Raw genomic sequence first — 17,077 nt, 5'->3', positions numbered from 1 at the left:
AATGCTTTTCTCAGGGTGGCAGCAATCTTCTGGAGTGTTGGTCTTGCCTACCAAACTGTACTGATGATAGCATCATTAAAAACTAGTTTCTGTCTGCTGGCTTGTAGCTCAGAAATTAAAGTCAAACAGTTGTCATAGTCTAGATGTAAGGTTCAAGAACTAAATAACATTTGTTTAAAAATGTGACTTTTAAAGACACAAAGTTTAGAAATAAAGTAGTGGAGTCATGTAGTGGGATTTCCAGTTTCACAAGGGCAGCATAGTAATTCAGGGCAGGGGTTCTGTGCTACTGCAGCCCTGGCTTTTTCATTTAGAACGAGTCAGTTAAACTCCCTGCTTCAGTTTCCTTAGTTATAAAATGATGTATTTGCATTGGTTGATCTTGAATGTTCTCCTACTTCAGAAATGTGGACTCTGTGAGGTAGCGTTCACCAGTCTTAATTCTGAAGAGCTAAATCATTCCAAACATCAGTGCTCTAACAAGAAGCCAGTCACCCCCAAGTCAGTGTGGGGCTGAGGGCAGAGCACCCTCAGGCCCCCTCTCTCTGCAGATGTCGAGCTTGTGAGACTAGCTGGTTTGGAAGTGGCCTTTGCTTAAAATGTGTTTCTCTTGGATGAGTAACTTAGAGATGTTTGTTCTTTGTTTGCAGATTAACTGAAACAGAGTTTAAATTTGAACTTTTAGAAAAAGATCCTTATGCACTTGATGTTCCAAATACAGCATTTGGCAGAGGTAGTCTTTTTTTTTTTTTAAACCCCTTGTTTGAAATACATATTATATATCTTATACATATATTGTATATATAGTATACATTAGTGTAAGTTAATATTTTCACTTAACAGTATTTTGGATTTTGTAGCCAATATTCTATTTGAAAGTATTTCATTAATTCTTAAATTTCTGGGTTTTGGTTTCCTAGCAACAATGAAAATGACTGGTGTCTCCCTTTTTCAGTAGATGTCATGACAGATATTTAGTGTTGTCAACTCCCAGTGCTCTTAATAAAAATTCCCAGTAGCTAATTTTTGAGACAGTGAATGAGAAATACTTAAGTGAAATGGCATTGCAACTGTTTACATATTAACGGTACTTGGAAATTTGCTTTATTAAAGTGAGAATTAGCATAGCTATTAAGAAATTCCTGAGGTATTACCTTAAAGTCAGGGCAACCTTAGTCTAAAGTGTCATTACTGTAATTATTCCCAGGGAGGGTTAGTCCTTTAAAGATGCAGTTGCCCATTATTGAGTTAAACATTTTCAGAGTAATTTTAGTTGAAGTGGGATTAAACTCCTGTTGTCACGAAAAGAAATCTTTATAGGTGGAATCTACTTTTAATAACCTCTGGAAGTCATCAAATCACTTTTGAGAGTCAGCTTTCATTAAAGTGTAAATATGTCTTACATTCTAAGACATTAGATTAGTGTAGATTTCAGGTAGTATCGGTGTTTGGAGTGAGACAAGTATAATGAGTATATATTTAGTGTGGATCTAGTGTAGGTGTCTGAGGAAGGCTAAACTAAGCTGTGACCTTTCTGTAAACTATTTGGGTGTAACAGGTACACTTTATAAGACTTTACTGTGTTTGAAGTATGAATTTCTTGAGGTTTAAGTTCATTTTTTTGTTGCTGTTTTTTGACCTTTGGAAGCATAACCACAAGTTGGGAGTGATTAAGCTCTTGGTCATCCGGAATACAGAGAAATTTATTGGCTGCATGATAGTATGTAACTGAGTCTTTTACTTAGAAGGATATAAAAGTGGCTCTGATTCTTTGGAGTATTTTATGTATCTATTTACTTTCAAACTCTGACCGTTACTAAAACCATGGTTTCATGGTTGAACATGACCTGTTTGGCTCTGACATAAGTCATGCATTTGCATATTATAAATCTTCCCGTTTGAAATATTGGGAAGGAATATCAAAATCCCAAGCCATCTGGGTGTAGTGGCAGACATCTTGAATACTAGTACTCCGAGGAGGGGACTGACTAATCTGAGTCTGAGGCCAATCTGGTCTACATGTCCAGTTCTAGTGCCACATAATGAGACTGTTTCGAAAAAAAACAAAACGGAACAACAAAACAAAAAACAAACAAGCAAACCCACTTCATGCTCCCTAAATCTTTCTGTAACTCCTAAGTACCGCATGCATCCTTGTTTAACCTGTGTCATTACTTACAAAAAGCCAATGTTTTTGTTGTATTTGGGACTTGTCTGTGGGTTGGTTTTTATGTACCATGTGTTCTGAAAATTACATTTATTTAACCACATAATGTTTCTCTGGGAGCTTGTGGCTTGTCCTCAGCATCGCACAGATAAAAAATTTTCACATTTTAAAAATCACAACTCCCTCAGGGCTGAAGAGATGACTCAGCTGTTAAGGGCACGTACTGCTCTTCCAGAGGGCTTGAGTTCGCTTCCTAGCACCCACGCCAACTAGCTCATGGCCCCTGTGAACTTCAGCTCCAGGGGATCCACTGCCTCTGGCCTTGTAGACTACTGCCACTTACATGTACATACCCACACATAGACAAACACACATGTGCAAAGTTAAAAGTAAAATGAAACCTTTGAGAATATCAGAATAATATTTAGCTCTCTATATAAGTATAAAGGTGACAGAATTCAAGTTCTGAGTATTTATATATACAGCCTAATGTTTTTAATTGACCGATGTCTAATTTGTTGAAAAGCTTTAAAAGCACCACGCTCCCTATTTTATTGAATCCTGTGTAGTGTTCCGGGCACAGGTTAGACTTAAGCTGACAGTAGGGTAACCTGATGACAGTTGCTGAATGGGATTCTAGCATTTCGGTACAGCGGACTGGACATGCATTTACATCTGCTTTTTTAATTATTCCAGAGCACTCCCCATATGGTCCCTCACCATTGGGCCGACCTCCATCTGAAACGAGAGCTTTTCTCTCTCCTCCAACTCTGTTGGAGGGTCCACTCAGACTCTCACCTTTGCTTCCAGGGGGAGGAGGACGAGGTATATTTGTTTAAACATTTTTACTACTCTAAATTTCTTCCTTACTTCATATTTCCATCTTAACTTACCTTTAAAATAATCTTTAACCAAACAGACATTTGGAAAATACAGGCATTCCTTGCACTTGCCAGAGATTTGCTTATTTTTTTAACTGGGTAGAAAATATTTGACCAGATATGGTGGCACACACCTTTAATCTCAGCAGTTGGGAGGCAGAAGCAGGAGGATCTCTATTAGTTTAAGGCCAGCATGGTGTACATAGTATCTTCCAGGCTATTCAAAGCTGCATAGTAAGATTTTGCTTCAAAAAACAATCAGAAACCAAACTCTATAGCACCTTGTTCTGATACGTTTTTTTCTTACACAGTGTCTGTCGTACAGCTGAGTTAGGGTTTCCATTGTTGTGAAGAGACACCATGACCAAAGCAACTCTTAAAAAGGACAGCATTTAATTGGGGCTGGCTTATAGGTTCGGAAGTTAAGTCTGTTAAGGCATGGTGCTGGGGGAGGAGCTGGGAGTTCTACATCTCCTTCCAAAAGAACGAGGAGAAGACTGTCTTCCAGGCAGCTAGGAAGAGGGTCTGCACACCCACCCCACCGCCTCCAGTAAGGCCACACCTCCTAATAGTGCCACTCCCTGAGCCAAGTATACTCAAACCAGCACAGTGGCCAGCCCAGCCCTGGCACACAGTGTAATGTAGGTGACCATTCCAATTCTGACATGCAGTCAGTGCAGGTGGCCATCCCAACCCTGAAGATACAGAAGCCTCAGAGTGCTCTGAGTGCCAGGCTCCTTGGGTGTAGTTGTGAATTTTGAAGCATCTCAGTATTGCAGATTTTAGATTTGTGATGCTCAGCCCTGAAGGTTTATAGTCACAAATCAAAAAAAAAAAAAAGAACAAAACAAAACCATAAGATATAGCAGTATAACCAGCATAAAATGTGTTTTTTTATGCAACAGGATCAGAATGTAGAATTTTATATTATATATAAATTAACATTTTTTTTAATTGTAGAAAACCAGACCATGAAAGTCCCACCCTCCTTTTTGAATCATGAAGGAAGTCAGAAGTGTTGTTTTCCACAGAGTTTTGATGGGGCCTTTTCAGGGGACCTAACTTTTACTCACACTTTGAGAGACTAAGCCAGGGTTGTCTGCGCTGTCCCCGCACCACCTTGCTTTTTCTGTATTTCCATAGCTACGTTAAGTACATGAACTGCTAACGAATGTCTCTAACCATTTATGTAAGTGATTTAACAAACTAAACGTGAAGCAGAGAGTAACGGGACTATAAAAGAGCAAGCCAGACGGAACATAGCAGCATTTCATCCTGACTGAGTCCACTCATCTCCAGAGTCTCCCAGGCAACAGGACTTCTGCTAACCCCTACGCCACTGTACATGTTTTAGAACCTTATTCTTTGGAGTTGGCTTTAACAGTGAGAATACCAGTTTCCCAGGCTCCCAGTGTCCAGTGCTGCAGGGGAAGCAGCCTGTTTCCTCTGTTACCTTCTTGGCTCATCAGTTTGCTCCATGTAGAATTGTTTTCATGCCTCAGCTCCCGAATTGGGCGCCAGCCATGGCTCACCTCAGGAAGAGCTTTGCTTGTGTTGGTTTTGAACCGGAAACTTCTAGGGAAAGTGACTATGCCACGCACTGGAGCCCTAAGGGGTTGTATTGAACACTCCAGAATGGGGTTTTGTTTTGAAGTTTACCTGTCTGCAGTAAGCTTGGGCTTAGGGCTGTCAGTCAGTGCCACCACCGTTCACACTTCATAAATCCGAAATATTTCATATTCAGAAACTTGTCAGTTATATTCCTATAGCAACATAACTGAAGCCAGCCACATAACATACTTGCCATTGCACTTTTGTGATTTGTGATATTTCCTGTACACATTTCATTAAGAGAAGAATATTCATTAAGACAAAGTTAATTCTGTACAGTACACATGGGTAGCAGGTAGCTATACCTTAGCATAGTACCTGAAAAATAGGGTTTAATTGGCTAAACTAATTCACTAGAAATTGAATTGCATAAGTCAAGGATTGCTTGTAGTCAAATGCATGTTTGAAATTAGAGTAAAAATTTTCGTTTCCTTTCCCCTCTCCTGTTTAAGTACTTTCTTCTTCTATTTAATTGCTTTTAAGTGATAGTGTGTTTAGATTATTCGCAAGGTTGTTTCCTGTCTATTCAGAAAGCTACAGAAGTTCTTGGTAAGTTACCTACAGGCTTACAGTCTTGATTTGGATCCCGTTTCTTATGACCAGTAAAAGGAACGAGTGGCCCCTTCTACTTCCTCTTGGTATCTTGAAATTTGAAAGCTTGAATAAGATTATGTATAAGGAAAACAATTTATTTTTAGAGAGTGAATTGTGTATAACTTGTTCTTAAAACTCTTTAAGCTTTTGTATTTTTAGGTTTGCAGTGTCTACCTAGTAGTCTCTTGGCCTGTGACTTCAGTCCTCGGGTAGCAGGTGCTGAGGAGAGCCTTTTGAGTCTTTCATTAAGGCCCGTGTGCTTCAGGCGAGATGCACTCAGCCGGGTGGACTCATGAGTGTTCTCCCTTTCTAGTCTTCTCATGAACCAGTGAGGGGGGGAGCAAGCTAGAAGGAAAGATACGGGAATTTTCTAGAATGTACAATCATAGTAGATTAAAATTAGAAATTCGGATTATAACTTCTGGTACAAGTTTTGGCCTCTTATTGTTTGTTAGTGTAGTACACTTCCAAAGTTGTTGTCTGAAACTGCTGAGTCAGCAGCAGGATGGCCAAGGTAGGCATGTAGCCTAAGAGAGCTGGTACCTGTCGAGCCTGAGCTACAGAGCCTCCTCACTCACGTCTGTCATTTTGCTTAGTGTAAGTCCTTACACTCAGTTCCTTTCTCTGCCTTATTTTTCAGATATAGTATTTACTTATTTAACCACTGGATGTAATTATAAAGTGCTGACGGTGATAGTGCTTAAAGATGCATTTTATAGGCAAGTGTTGTTAGAGATTTATTTACTTATATATTTCATGCTACGGTTGACCCCAGAGCCTTGTGTTAGCTAAGCAAATACTCTAATCTCTGAGCTATACACCCAGCTCATAAGCAAGTATTTGTTTATGTACATTGTGAAATTATTTTTCCTGTTTCTTAGAAATGGTCTTGGTAGAATTATAATCTAAATGTGTACTAGGGAAGCTTTGTTCGAATTAGTATTTACTTTTAAAAAGTGCCTTGATTTTATCTTTTGTGACATGTCTTGAGATAAGGTAGATTTGTATTTTCTTTAATTAGGCCCACGAGGCCCTGAGAACCTTCTGGACCATCAGATGAACACTGAAAGAGGAGACTCAAGCTATGAAAGGTTGTCTGATGCTCCTAGAGCACCTTCCGACAGGTCCCTGTCACCTCCGTGGGAACAAGATCGCAGGACGACAGCCTATCCACCACCAGGTGTGTGAAACAGCAGCCTTATCTTAAAACATACCATGATACACTTTAGGAGTAAGAAAGAATAAGTGTTTTGAAAAGGAATATTAGGAGGTGACGGTTCACATTAGAAGGAGCTTTTCCCAATTGTTTCTGCTGCTTACAAACTTGATAATGCTTGTTTTTGAAAATCTGAGTAATGTGTGGATGTATAGCTAAAAAGTGAAAGTTTCCATTGTTACCTTAGCCAGCATTTCTTGCCCAGAATTTAGTTATATATCTTGAGATTAAAAAAAAAATACATATGTTCACAAACATGATTGTTGAAATTCTCTTACTGCTGCTGTCTGAACTCTCAGCAATCCTTCTGCATTTCTCCCATCTTCCTTGAGACTCCCCAGATGATAGTCTTTGAGGTGACCAGTATTCTGGCTGGCAGGTGCCTCCTACTTGGGAGTGAGGGAAACAGCTACCTTCCTGAGATATGTGCAGGTTCAGGACCTGCTGCTGTGGATGCCGAGGACAGGGCTGAGCTTCAGGTTCTCAGACTGCAGCTCTGAAGAGCCAACTGTGGGCCCCAGAGGCTGATCTTCCTGCCACTTGTGGCCTATGCTGAGCCCCTTGCTACATACACTTTTCAGCTTGTCACAGAAGCTTCCTAGAGGTTTCTAACACTGGTTGTGGCTGGTTGAATTTAGGCTTCTTGATTTGTGGTTGATCTGTGTTCTCAGTCCCCCAAGTTAGCTCTGTTTTATGTAGGTTCCCTTTCAAGACAGTGCTCAGCCTTCACCCTCCAAATCACTAGAGAGAGTAACAGAATAAGAGAATAGGATTTTTTTTTTTTTTTTTTTTGGTTTTGTTTTTCGAGACAGGGCTTCTCTGTGTACCCCTGGCTGTCCTGGAACTCACTCTGTAGACCAGGCTAGCCTCAAACTCTCGAACTCAGAAATCCGCCTGCCTCTGCCTCCCAAGTGCTGGGATTAAAGGCATGCACCACCACTGCCCAGCTCAGAATAGGATTTCTTTCTTTTGCTGACTTCTGCTTAAGAATCACTCTCTCACCAAAACCTGCAATTCTGTTTGAGTCTTGTGAACACTGTGGGTCTGTCCTAGTTTAAGATAGTCAATCCCTCTCACCAGGGATGCCTGGCTCATGTTTTGGATGAGGCTTCTGCTTCCCTTGCCCTATCAGAGAGTCATGTGACTGGAACCGTGTTTGGCTTAGCTTCTTTTTGATAACATATCCGTTTAGCAAAACATCTACAGGTCCCCTCTAGGGACCATAATCTTCCCAGCCATAAACTTTTGAGCAGTACTTTGCATGAATTCCCTTCTGTAATGCAGGCCTCAAGTTCAATCAGGAAATGGTTGGCCATTCCCAAAAGAGTCATGGCGCTATTGGGCCAGTGGGAGTATTGTCCCCGGAAGGCCATTCCTGTAGCATACAAAAGCCATTAGGGCTTCCACTGGTGACTTTTCTTCTCTAGTGGACATTTTGGCACCTTCTGACACTATGAAAGCTAGCCTGTGGGAAGAAGTTTCTAGGTCAGTTTGAGTTCTCTCTATCCTACAGCCGAATTTTGTTCATCTTCAGTGATAGGGCCTTACAATCTAGCTGTAGCAAGCAACAAAGTTTAGTAAAGCCCTTTGGACCCCATTCAATTTTTACTCCCAGTATGATTGATAATCTGTTTTTCTCGTCACATACATATACCTTTATTAAAACACCAGCCACACAGTGAGATGGCTCAGGAGGTCAGGGTGCTTGCCAAGAAGTCTGAAAACCCAAGTTCAGTCCTTGGAACCCACAAGGTAGGAGAGAACTGACTCCTGAAAACTGCCTTTTGAACTTCTATGTCGCATGGCATATCCACACATAGCACACAAAATAAATGAATGTTTAAAATAATCAGCCACATTGCATTTACTGATTTCTATTACAATTAAACTCTAAGAGAATATACTATACCAAGACCAATATATGGTTTAATACCTGCCACACAGTAGACCCCAGATATAAGGAACAGATTGTTTCTGTTAGTGGAGGGCAAAATGTATATATTTTGTTAAAGAATAAAGTCTAAGTTTCTGATATTTTGATGTACATTAGGAGCAAAACACTAGTGTGTTCTCTTGAGACCTGATTGAGGATGAGTTGTTTCAGGTTTCTCCACTTAATTCTTCTGTCTAATTAATCCCATGTTTGAAGAAAAGGGGCATTCTGTTTAGATATAAGGCTCTATTAGCCTTTGCTAAGATCTGAAAGGTAGTCTGAGTTTTAGAACTTTCCTTAGTCACATCCTCTTACCCTTGGGAGCTCATTAAATACCATTTTCTCCATTGACTCTGTTTCATCTTAGTGGTTTCCTTGCCTTTGTGCAGGAGAGATGATTCAGGCCGTCTCATGTGGTTAGATCAAAAGAGGAGTGACACAGCTAACGCTGAGTTCCAGGACTTCCTGTTATGAGCCCCTGCCTCGTCAGGCCGTGGGAGGCCATTGACACTGTTTGTTGAGGTCTGTAGCAGGATAATATCTTAGGGTTTCTATCGCTGTGATGAAACACCATGACCAGAAGCACCTTGGGGAGGAAAGGGTTTCTTTGGCTTTATCTTCCACATCATAGTCCTTCACTGAAGAAAGTCAGGACAGGAGCTCAAATAGGGCAGGAATCTGGAGGCAGGAGCTGATGCAGAGGCCATGGAGGGTGCTGTGGGGCAGTGGCCCGTGAGAAGCAGCTGGATACCTGGTTGAGCAGGTTCATAACCCAGGAGACCCTCAGGGACGGTAGGACTTTGGCCATGCTTCTGGATCCCTGGCTCCTTTCACATAGCTACAGCCCCCCCCTAGAGAGGTTGTGGTCAGGAGGAATAGCGCCCCAGGCCCTCCCACATGCTGGTAAGGCCTTCCCAAGCTCTCAGACCAAGCCAATAGGAGGTACCTGCTGCCAGACCCTGACCTGCCCCAAAACTGTATATACGAATCCTATCCAGAAGGAGTAAAGGTGTGCGAGAATTAGTCCGTCTGAGAGCTTCTGTCTTAAGAGCTGTAACACTGCCCCTGGGAAGAGATCTGCTCTCCTGCAACGCCATCAGGAGCCTCCCTGCACTCCTTGCTGGCTAGTTGGCCTCTCGCCGGCTCAGCTCAGCCCGCCTGACTCAGTGCAGAGCTACAGACACAGGAACTGGGGCGGTGGCAGCAGAGGTCATTCCCCCTCCCTGCTCATACTCTCTCCCCTTTGTCTGAACCCTCACATCTGGCCTGGCTGGACACAGGCCCACAGGGTGCTGCTTACTGGCCTGCTCCCCAGGACACCTGCCCAAGGATGGCACCACCCACAGTGGGCTAGGCCCTCCTCTGTTGATCACAGAATTAAGAAAACGCCCTGCAGCTTTGCCTTCAGTCAGATCTTACGGAAGGATTTTCCTGGCTGAGGTTCCCTTCTCAGATGACTTTAGCTGTGTCAAGTAGGCATAGGACTACCAGGCCCACGCTGAGAAATGCATAGCCCGCTTTCTTTGTTTCCAGAGTCTGGAGTTGGTATCTTCCTACCATTCTGAGTAAGTCTGCCATCCCTCTCAAGACTGAAACAGACTCCTTGGTGTTTCTTCCACAGTGCTGAGTCCACTAGGAATTGAGAGTTCCGTTTTGCCATTCTAACTGACACTCATGGCTGAAGGAGAGTGGCCGCTGAGGCCTCGTTTTGTAGAGTTAGCGCACAAAGGCATGTGCAGGTGCCCGCTATCTGAGCCGTGACCTTCTCCTTACCAGTTGAGACGCATCTTCCTTCAGTTTGGAATAAATGCTGTAAATGTAATTTTGGGGGATTTTCTTCACCCCTGTGTGTTTTACACCGGTTGTAGCCCATCTTAGCTCCTGAATAAAAGACATGAAAGACCCGTTAGTTTTTGTTAACCAGCTGCAGGCATTAAGCTGAGCAGGTTCTGAGCTGTCTGACCCGACTAGGCTGTTGCTGCCCAGCAGTATGCCCTGTTATACGCCCTGGCTTGCTCTGCTCCGTGTGCGTCCTCATGGCTGCTCTCTCATCGAGACCTCATGCAAAACCCCCAGGTCCATCTCTCTTCCTTTTTTTCTTGTGGTCCTTTTCTACTCTCTGGTCACCTTTGGGACACCCTGACTAGGATCAGAAGTTCCAGCCTGTCTCTTCTGTCAGCTAAGTGGCTGGTCAGCTCTTTATTAACCAATGAGCGGTGATGGAAAACAATTTGTATAGAACTTTAAGACTTGGCCATGGACTTCCTGGACTGCAACCAGGTGTCTGGGTGTAGCAATCAGCATCTGAATGCACAGTGCCCAAACCATCCTCCAACAGAGTGCTGAAACAGAAATTCTGAAGTGAGTGAAAATTTGAGCACACGTGACGTCTGGCAGTACTTGTTGCCATTGGTGACAAATGTGAGTCTTGTGCTGAATGTCTGACTCTGCTCTTCCTTCTTACTGAGTGTCTGCTCAGCATTTTCTTTGCCGTGCTGATGTGCTTTCCTTGAGGTGCTATCAGTAATTTGAAGGTGAAATGAGTAAGTTCTCTTGCCACAGATTGTAAGCTGTCTTGTTTCAGCATTTCATGTGTAAACTTAACTTACATATACTCAGTAATTGAAATATTCAAATTCTAACACGTCAGAGTATGAAAGGGTAACTTTTCTTGACTAGTGCTTACATGTAATATAGGTTCACAGTTTTTGTTTTTAAGTTTTGGATGCAGAGGAAATGTCTAAGTCTTAATGTCTAAACATAAGTAATTAATGAAGATACTCTAAAAAAATATTTTCTAGGCCAACCATATTCTGATCCAGCTCCACAAAGGCAAGATAGATTTTATCCTAATTCTGGTAGACTCTCTGGACCAGCAGAACTCAGAAGTTATAATATGCCTTCTTTGGATAAAGTGGGTAAGAAGTACTGTGTGTGGGGGGGAATGTATGCTTGTGTATGATTAGACTGTGATGGTCTAGAGGACTGAGGATTGAACCGAAGGCTGGTAGAGTGACTACCTCAGAGAGCTCTGAAGGCCAGAAGCTCTTTCCTGAATTTCCCCTGTTTGTATTTCTTACTGTCTTTTTTTTTTCCTTCCTATCTTGCCCATCTTTAAGCTGACATCCCCCACCCCCAACTCAGGTCGGGAGGGTGGAGCTATTCAAGACAGTAAAGCAAGGGAGCTGAGGGTGGGTCAGTCCAAACTGGTTACCCACTAGCCCAGTCTCAGTCAAGCTGGTTCCCTCACATCACACTCCCCCAAGTCCGAGATTCCCCGGTTCAAGTAACACTTCAGTACAGGTGAATGTTCAAGTATTGTGTAGAGAGCCAGGCAGGGGTCTGGGCTACCCCTCCCCACTCCCCTGGGCCACCGAGCTTAACAGCAGGTAGACCCACGGCCCCTAATCCTTGCAATAGCTGCCATTTGCAGTGACGTTCAAGGAGTCAAGGTTGGGGAAAACTGAAATCTGGGGAGAGAGGTAACCCCACACAGAGGGTACTAGCCCCACATCTGCTCCTCTCCCAGCCCCTAGTCTTGGCATTTCCTGGCTTGTAGAGCCCCCTATCTTGTCACCCAGATCCCCAGTTGCTCCTCTGGTTTCCCTTTTTGGCCCCCCATCCCACCTCTGTCATGTGTGAGAGTGTTTGGCCGCATTGCTTTCTGTGCATCCCATGCATGCCTGATGCCCGGGGAGGCCGGAACAAGCCGTCAGGTCCCCTGGAACTGGAGTTACCGATGGTCGAGTGCTAGCTACTCTGTGGGGGTCTGGAAATTGAACCCAGGTTCCATGGAAGAGCAGCTGAGCCATCTTTCCAGTCCTCCCTTGTTGTATCATATTATAGGCATGTCATATAAATGAATAAATAAATAAAATTAAATAAAAAATAAATAACAAGCAGGAAAAAAAATGTGTTGCAGGTTAGCTTTGGTTCCATGGTAAGGGTTCACTCTATCTCCCGGTGACATAAACTTGTCTCTGTTCCTCAGCTACGTTCTCATTATTTCGGTCCATTTACACATATCCTGTTTTGCAGTCAAGGATATTAGGAAACCAAATGACAATGGATGTGTAAAAGACTACCAGAAAAACACCTGGGTTCATGTTCGTAATCAGTTCTCATTTAATCACTGGGTATTCAGTCAATTGGATCTGTTTTTGAGACCTGTTGGACTCCTGAAGCACCCACTGATGTGGGAAGTGTGTGTATCTACAGTAGCACAAAGCACACACCATCAAGAAAGGACAGAACTCAGAAACGAAGTTTTCACTGTGCACTCACTGGGTACCATAAGGGTACTTTCATAACAAAAGTATACGTTGTATACTGAGGGGAAGGAGGGCAAACAGGAAAGACAGGGAGTTGGGGTGCTGTCCCCCAAGAAGTTCCCTTAAGAGGCTGTTGCAGCAAGATTGCTTAAGAACTAGGGGGAAAGGTCATCACAACACTGCAAAAGAGTGTCTCTTCTACTGAAATTTCTACAGGCCTCTGGCTGCTCTTGGGACCCTAATAAGGGATACTCATGGCAAGTTGTTCTCCTGTGCCAGCAAGGGGAGGGGAACAGATCAGTGTCATTTGCTTCTGTAAATAGTCTCGGAATGGAAGCAAGAACTCATGAATTTTTTTCCTGGTTTAATTTTTTTTTTTCCTAGATGGGCCAGTATCCTCAGAAATGGAATCCAGTAGAAACAATACCAAAGATAATCTTGGTGTAAGTATTGAAAGTTGAATTCCACCCATGTGTCATAATGACTTTCTTGGTTTTGGTAGAATAAGGCTAGAACTATTCTACTTTGTGATATCAGTATTTATTAAAACACACTTCTACTTAGGATTGGCACCGTTTCCTCTCTGGCCATGGTTTTCTTTCACCTCTGGTGAAATATTACAACTCACGAGCCAGGTTTTGATGGTGCATGTTGTAATCCTGACATTTTGTCAGACTGAGGCAGGAGGACTGTGAGTTCAAAGTCAATGTGGGTAAGACCTGGGTCTGATTCCCAGCAACCATCCTTAACTCCAGTCCACGGCATCTGAAGCCCTGTTCTTATCTTCCAAGGATTGTCCATGGCCGTGCATGGTGTGCTGACATACATGAAGGCAAAATACCTACACACATGGAAAATAAAACATTTTAAAAAAACAAACAAGAAGAAACCTGATAGCTCACCCCTTTAAAAAAAAAAAAGCATGACTTTCAGATGGGTTTTTAAGCTACTTTACTTACTAGCTGAACACAATTTTAGAATTTCTTCCTTGAAATCCTATTTGAGTCTTAAAGTATATTTCAGTTTTAAAATAATAACATTGATTTTGGTCATTTTGAAAATATCATTATCTTTTTCCCCACTAGTTTATTCACTTTACATCCTGATCACAGCCCCCCTCTCCTTTCAGCCCCCCCCATTTCATCTCTGAGAAAGTGGAGGTCCCCACTGGGTACCAACCCACCCTGGTACCTTAAGTCACTACAGGACTAGGTATATCCGCTCTCACTGAGGCTAGATGAGACAGTTCAGTTAGGAGAGAGGATCCACAAGCAGGCAAGAGAGTCAGGGTAAGCCCTCACTCCAGTTTTGGGGGGACCCACGTGAAGACCAAGCTGCACATCTGCTACATGTGTGAGGAGGCCTAAGTCCAGCCCTTGCATACTCTTTGGTTGGTGGTTCAGTTTCTGGGAGCCCCCAAGGGTCTAGATTAGTTGATTCTGTTGGTTTACTTGTGGAGTCCTATCCCCTCCAGGTCCCTTAGTCCTTCCCGACTCTTCCATAAAACTCCCCAAGCTCCGTCTGATGTTTGGCTGTGGGTCTCTGCATCTGTTTCGGTCACTGCTGAGTGAAGCCTCTCAGAGGACAGTTATGCTGGGTTCCTGTCTGCAAGCATAACAGGATATCTTTAATAGTGTCAGAGATTAGTGTTTGCCTATAGGATGGGTCTCAAGTTGGGCTGGTCATTGGTTCCCTCAGTCCCTTTTCCATCTTTATCCTTCTTGTAGGCAGGATACATTTTGTGTCAGAGGTTTTGTGGGTGGATTGTTGTCCTTACCCCCTGCACTGGGGTCCCTGCCTGGCTACAGGAGGTCACTTCAGGCTCCGTATCCCCCACTGCTAGGAGTCTCGGCTGCAGTCACCTTCATAGACTCCCTGGAGCCTCCCCATCCCTGGCAGGTCCTAGAGATGCTTCCCCCCCCCCCCCATTTCTGTTCACTTAGCTGGGTCTCCCTACAACTGATACCCCCCGCCCCGTTCATTCCCCTCCTCATCTTCAAAATATCAGTGTCTTAACATTTTCCTTGTACATGTGTGCTTGACAACAGTGTTTTTATCTTTTCAAGTGTCTTTTTTGATATGCTTGAACTGTACTTGAGTTTTAGTAGAGCTAGGTAGACTGTTAACTACCATGCTTAGTTTTCTGTTGAGTTAGTAAAAATATGTGTTAATATGCAGCTCGTATGCCGATATGGAACACTGAGTCTGTTGTGCAGCTTTCTAGAGTGCCATGGACCACTTTGAGCACAGGCGCCTATGAGCTTGCTTTTGTGCCTAATGCTCCCAGGAAAGGAGCTGTGAGTTGAGCCCCTTTACTGACTGCTGGTTGTCAATCTGTTACAGAACTCTAATGTGCCTGATTCTCCTCTCGCTGCTGAAGGCGAGGCAGCTGCCCGTGGCTTCCTCCCTCCACCGTTTCCCCCAGTCAGAGACCCATTGTTTCCAGTGGATCCAAGGAGCCAGTTCATGAGAAGGGGTCCCTCTTTCCCCCCACCTCCTCCAGGAAGCATCTATACAGCTCCTCGAGATTATTTTCCGACAAGGGACTTCCCTGGCCCACCACTTCCTCCGTTCCCAGGTAGGCTTTTTTTAGTAGTCCATGCGTGTGACAGTTTATCTGGACTTTCTACTTCTCGTTTGGTCCCGTTTGCTGTGATACACACTAAGCAGAACCACCTCAGGGGAAGGAAAGGGTTTATACAGCTCACAGGTTATAGTCCAGCATGAAAGGGAGCCAGGACTCCATCCACTGTAGCTAGTTTCTAATTTGAACTCTTTTATGGTAGTTCAGAAAACCACTGAATTTACAAGCAATTTTAAGATTAAAATTATGTGTATTTCATTTGATACAAAGGTGTTGTGGCAATTAGTTAAATTATTATATTTTAGTCTTTTTTACTGACTAAAATGTTGTAAAGTCTCTTTCATAAATAGTTCCTAAGTGATCATATTTATTTAAAATCTGTGATCATGTTTGGCTACTTGTTGAACTTACTGAACTTCCTTAATACCCTTATATTTTAAAATAAACATGATTTATTGCTTTTACAGCATACTTTACCATTTGTGGCTTAACACAGTAAATCCTGTTTCCAAGTACTAGACAACAACCAGCTTAGTTGTTCTAGGTATTTGCTCTCTGACCTCATCACTGGTTTTAAAGTTCCAAGTTCAAGGTGAATCAAAATGAATTTTGTTTGGAAAGTTTGAAGGTGGTCCTTGGTATTATAGGAAATATTTTTAGTAGAATATCAAGGTTTTAAAGTCTTGAGTATCAAAATCTGTGTAGCTGCCAGGATAGGACAAACATACCTGAAATTAATGACATTCTTATTAATCCTATGTTTTTGAAGCACATTTTCCAGTGACAAAGTTAATTCTTGAGATCAAGTATCCTGGTATGAATATTTGAATATCATAATAGCTACTGGAGCTGGTAGTTTTAACAAGTGTGCAGTACTCAGCTTAAACTAACAATGTCTTTTACTAATTTCTTTGAACAGGGAGAACTGTGTACGCACCGAGGGGCTTTCCACCTTACCTTCCCCCAAGAGCTGGGTTCTTCCCCCGACCCCCACATCCTGAAAGTCGAGGCGAGCTCCCGCCAAACTTGATTCCGCCTTCAAAAGAACCTGCAGCTGACCCTCCGGAAACCCAGGAGACCTGACAGCGTTTGGTCCCGCTGGCAGTCATTTCCTTCTCATTTTCAGTTTAAGTAACTGCTGTTACTTATGTGATTATATTTTTGCTCAAATTGAAGCTTGATGGAATTATAATTCTCAGGATAGTATTTTGTAAATAAAGATGATTTAAATACGAATCTTATGAGTAAATTATTTCCATTTTATTTTATTCTAGATAGTATAACTATTTTTCTTTGATTACCTCATCTATAATTATGGTAGTTTTATATATGTAATCTTATAGTTGGGGCTATCTCAAACTCAAAAGGCTGTGTCTTTATACCAGGAATGTGTTCACCATGGTTGTAGGCAATGTAAAAGTAACTTTATGTTTAATCAAATAAAATTTTAATTGATTTAAAGTCTTGTTTGGTATTGATAATAATAAAACTAGCCAGTTTCCCATAATATGATTTCATAAATTAGTCTTTTTACCTGTACCAATAATTCAATGGTTCAAAAGTAAAGCACTTGGGGCTGGAGGAGATAATGGCTCAACAGTTAAGAACACTGGCTGCTCTTCTGGAGGCCTTGGGTTTGGTTCACAAGTTGGGCTGTTCACAACCCTCTGTAACTCCAGTTCTAGGGGATTCAATGACCTCTGCTGACCTCCACATGTACCAGGTATGTATGTAGTGTGCAGACATGCACATGGAGAAGACACCTGCACACATTAAATTATATTTAAAAAAGTAAAGCATTTTATGGTCTTTCTGATTTG

General features: G+C 42.5%; 1 protein-coding gene across 14 annotated transcripts in view; it reads left to right on the top strand.

Moving 5' to 3' along the window:
- Mia2 (MIA SH3 domain ER export factor 2) overlaps positions 1–16,718 on the top strand; it is a 93,673-nt gene extending 76,955 nt beyond the window's left edge. For 10 of the 14 annotated variants that reach the window (XM_028781696.1, XM_028781713.1, XM_028781704.1 and 7 more), the window contains 7 exons: positions 651–733; positions 2,864–2,992; positions 6,275–6,433; positions 11,204–11,320; positions 13,058–13,116; positions 15,017–15,251; positions 16,177–16,718. In XM_028781696.1, the coding sequence (XP_028637529.1) occupies positions 651–733; positions 2,864–2,992; positions 6,275–6,433; positions 11,204–11,320; positions 13,058–13,116; positions 15,017–15,251; positions 16,177–16,340 (946 nt within the window). In that variant the 3' untranslated portion in view covers positions 16,341–16,718. Of the gene's footprint in view, positions 1–650; positions 734–2,863; positions 2,993–6,274; positions 6,434–11,203; positions 11,321–13,057; positions 13,117–15,016; positions 15,252–16,176 lie in introns of those variants that run through there. The other 4 variants (XM_028781737.1, XM_028781723.1, XM_028781720.1 and 1 more) reach the window with 2 other exon arrangements.
- The last annotated feature ends 359 nt before the right edge of the window (positions 16,719–17,077 follow it).

This window comes from Grammomys surdaster, unplaced genomic scaffold (assembly GCF_004785775.1).
Source record: "Grammomys surdaster isolate TR1022 unplaced genomic scaffold, NIH_TR_1.0 98, whole genome shotgun sequence".
NCBI classification, from domain to species: Eukaryota; Metazoa; Chordata; class Mammalia; order Rodentia; family Muridae; genus Grammomys; species Grammomys surdaster.
Note: the sequence above shows the minus strand (reverse complement) of the source record. Positions and strands in the feature narration are given on the sequence as shown.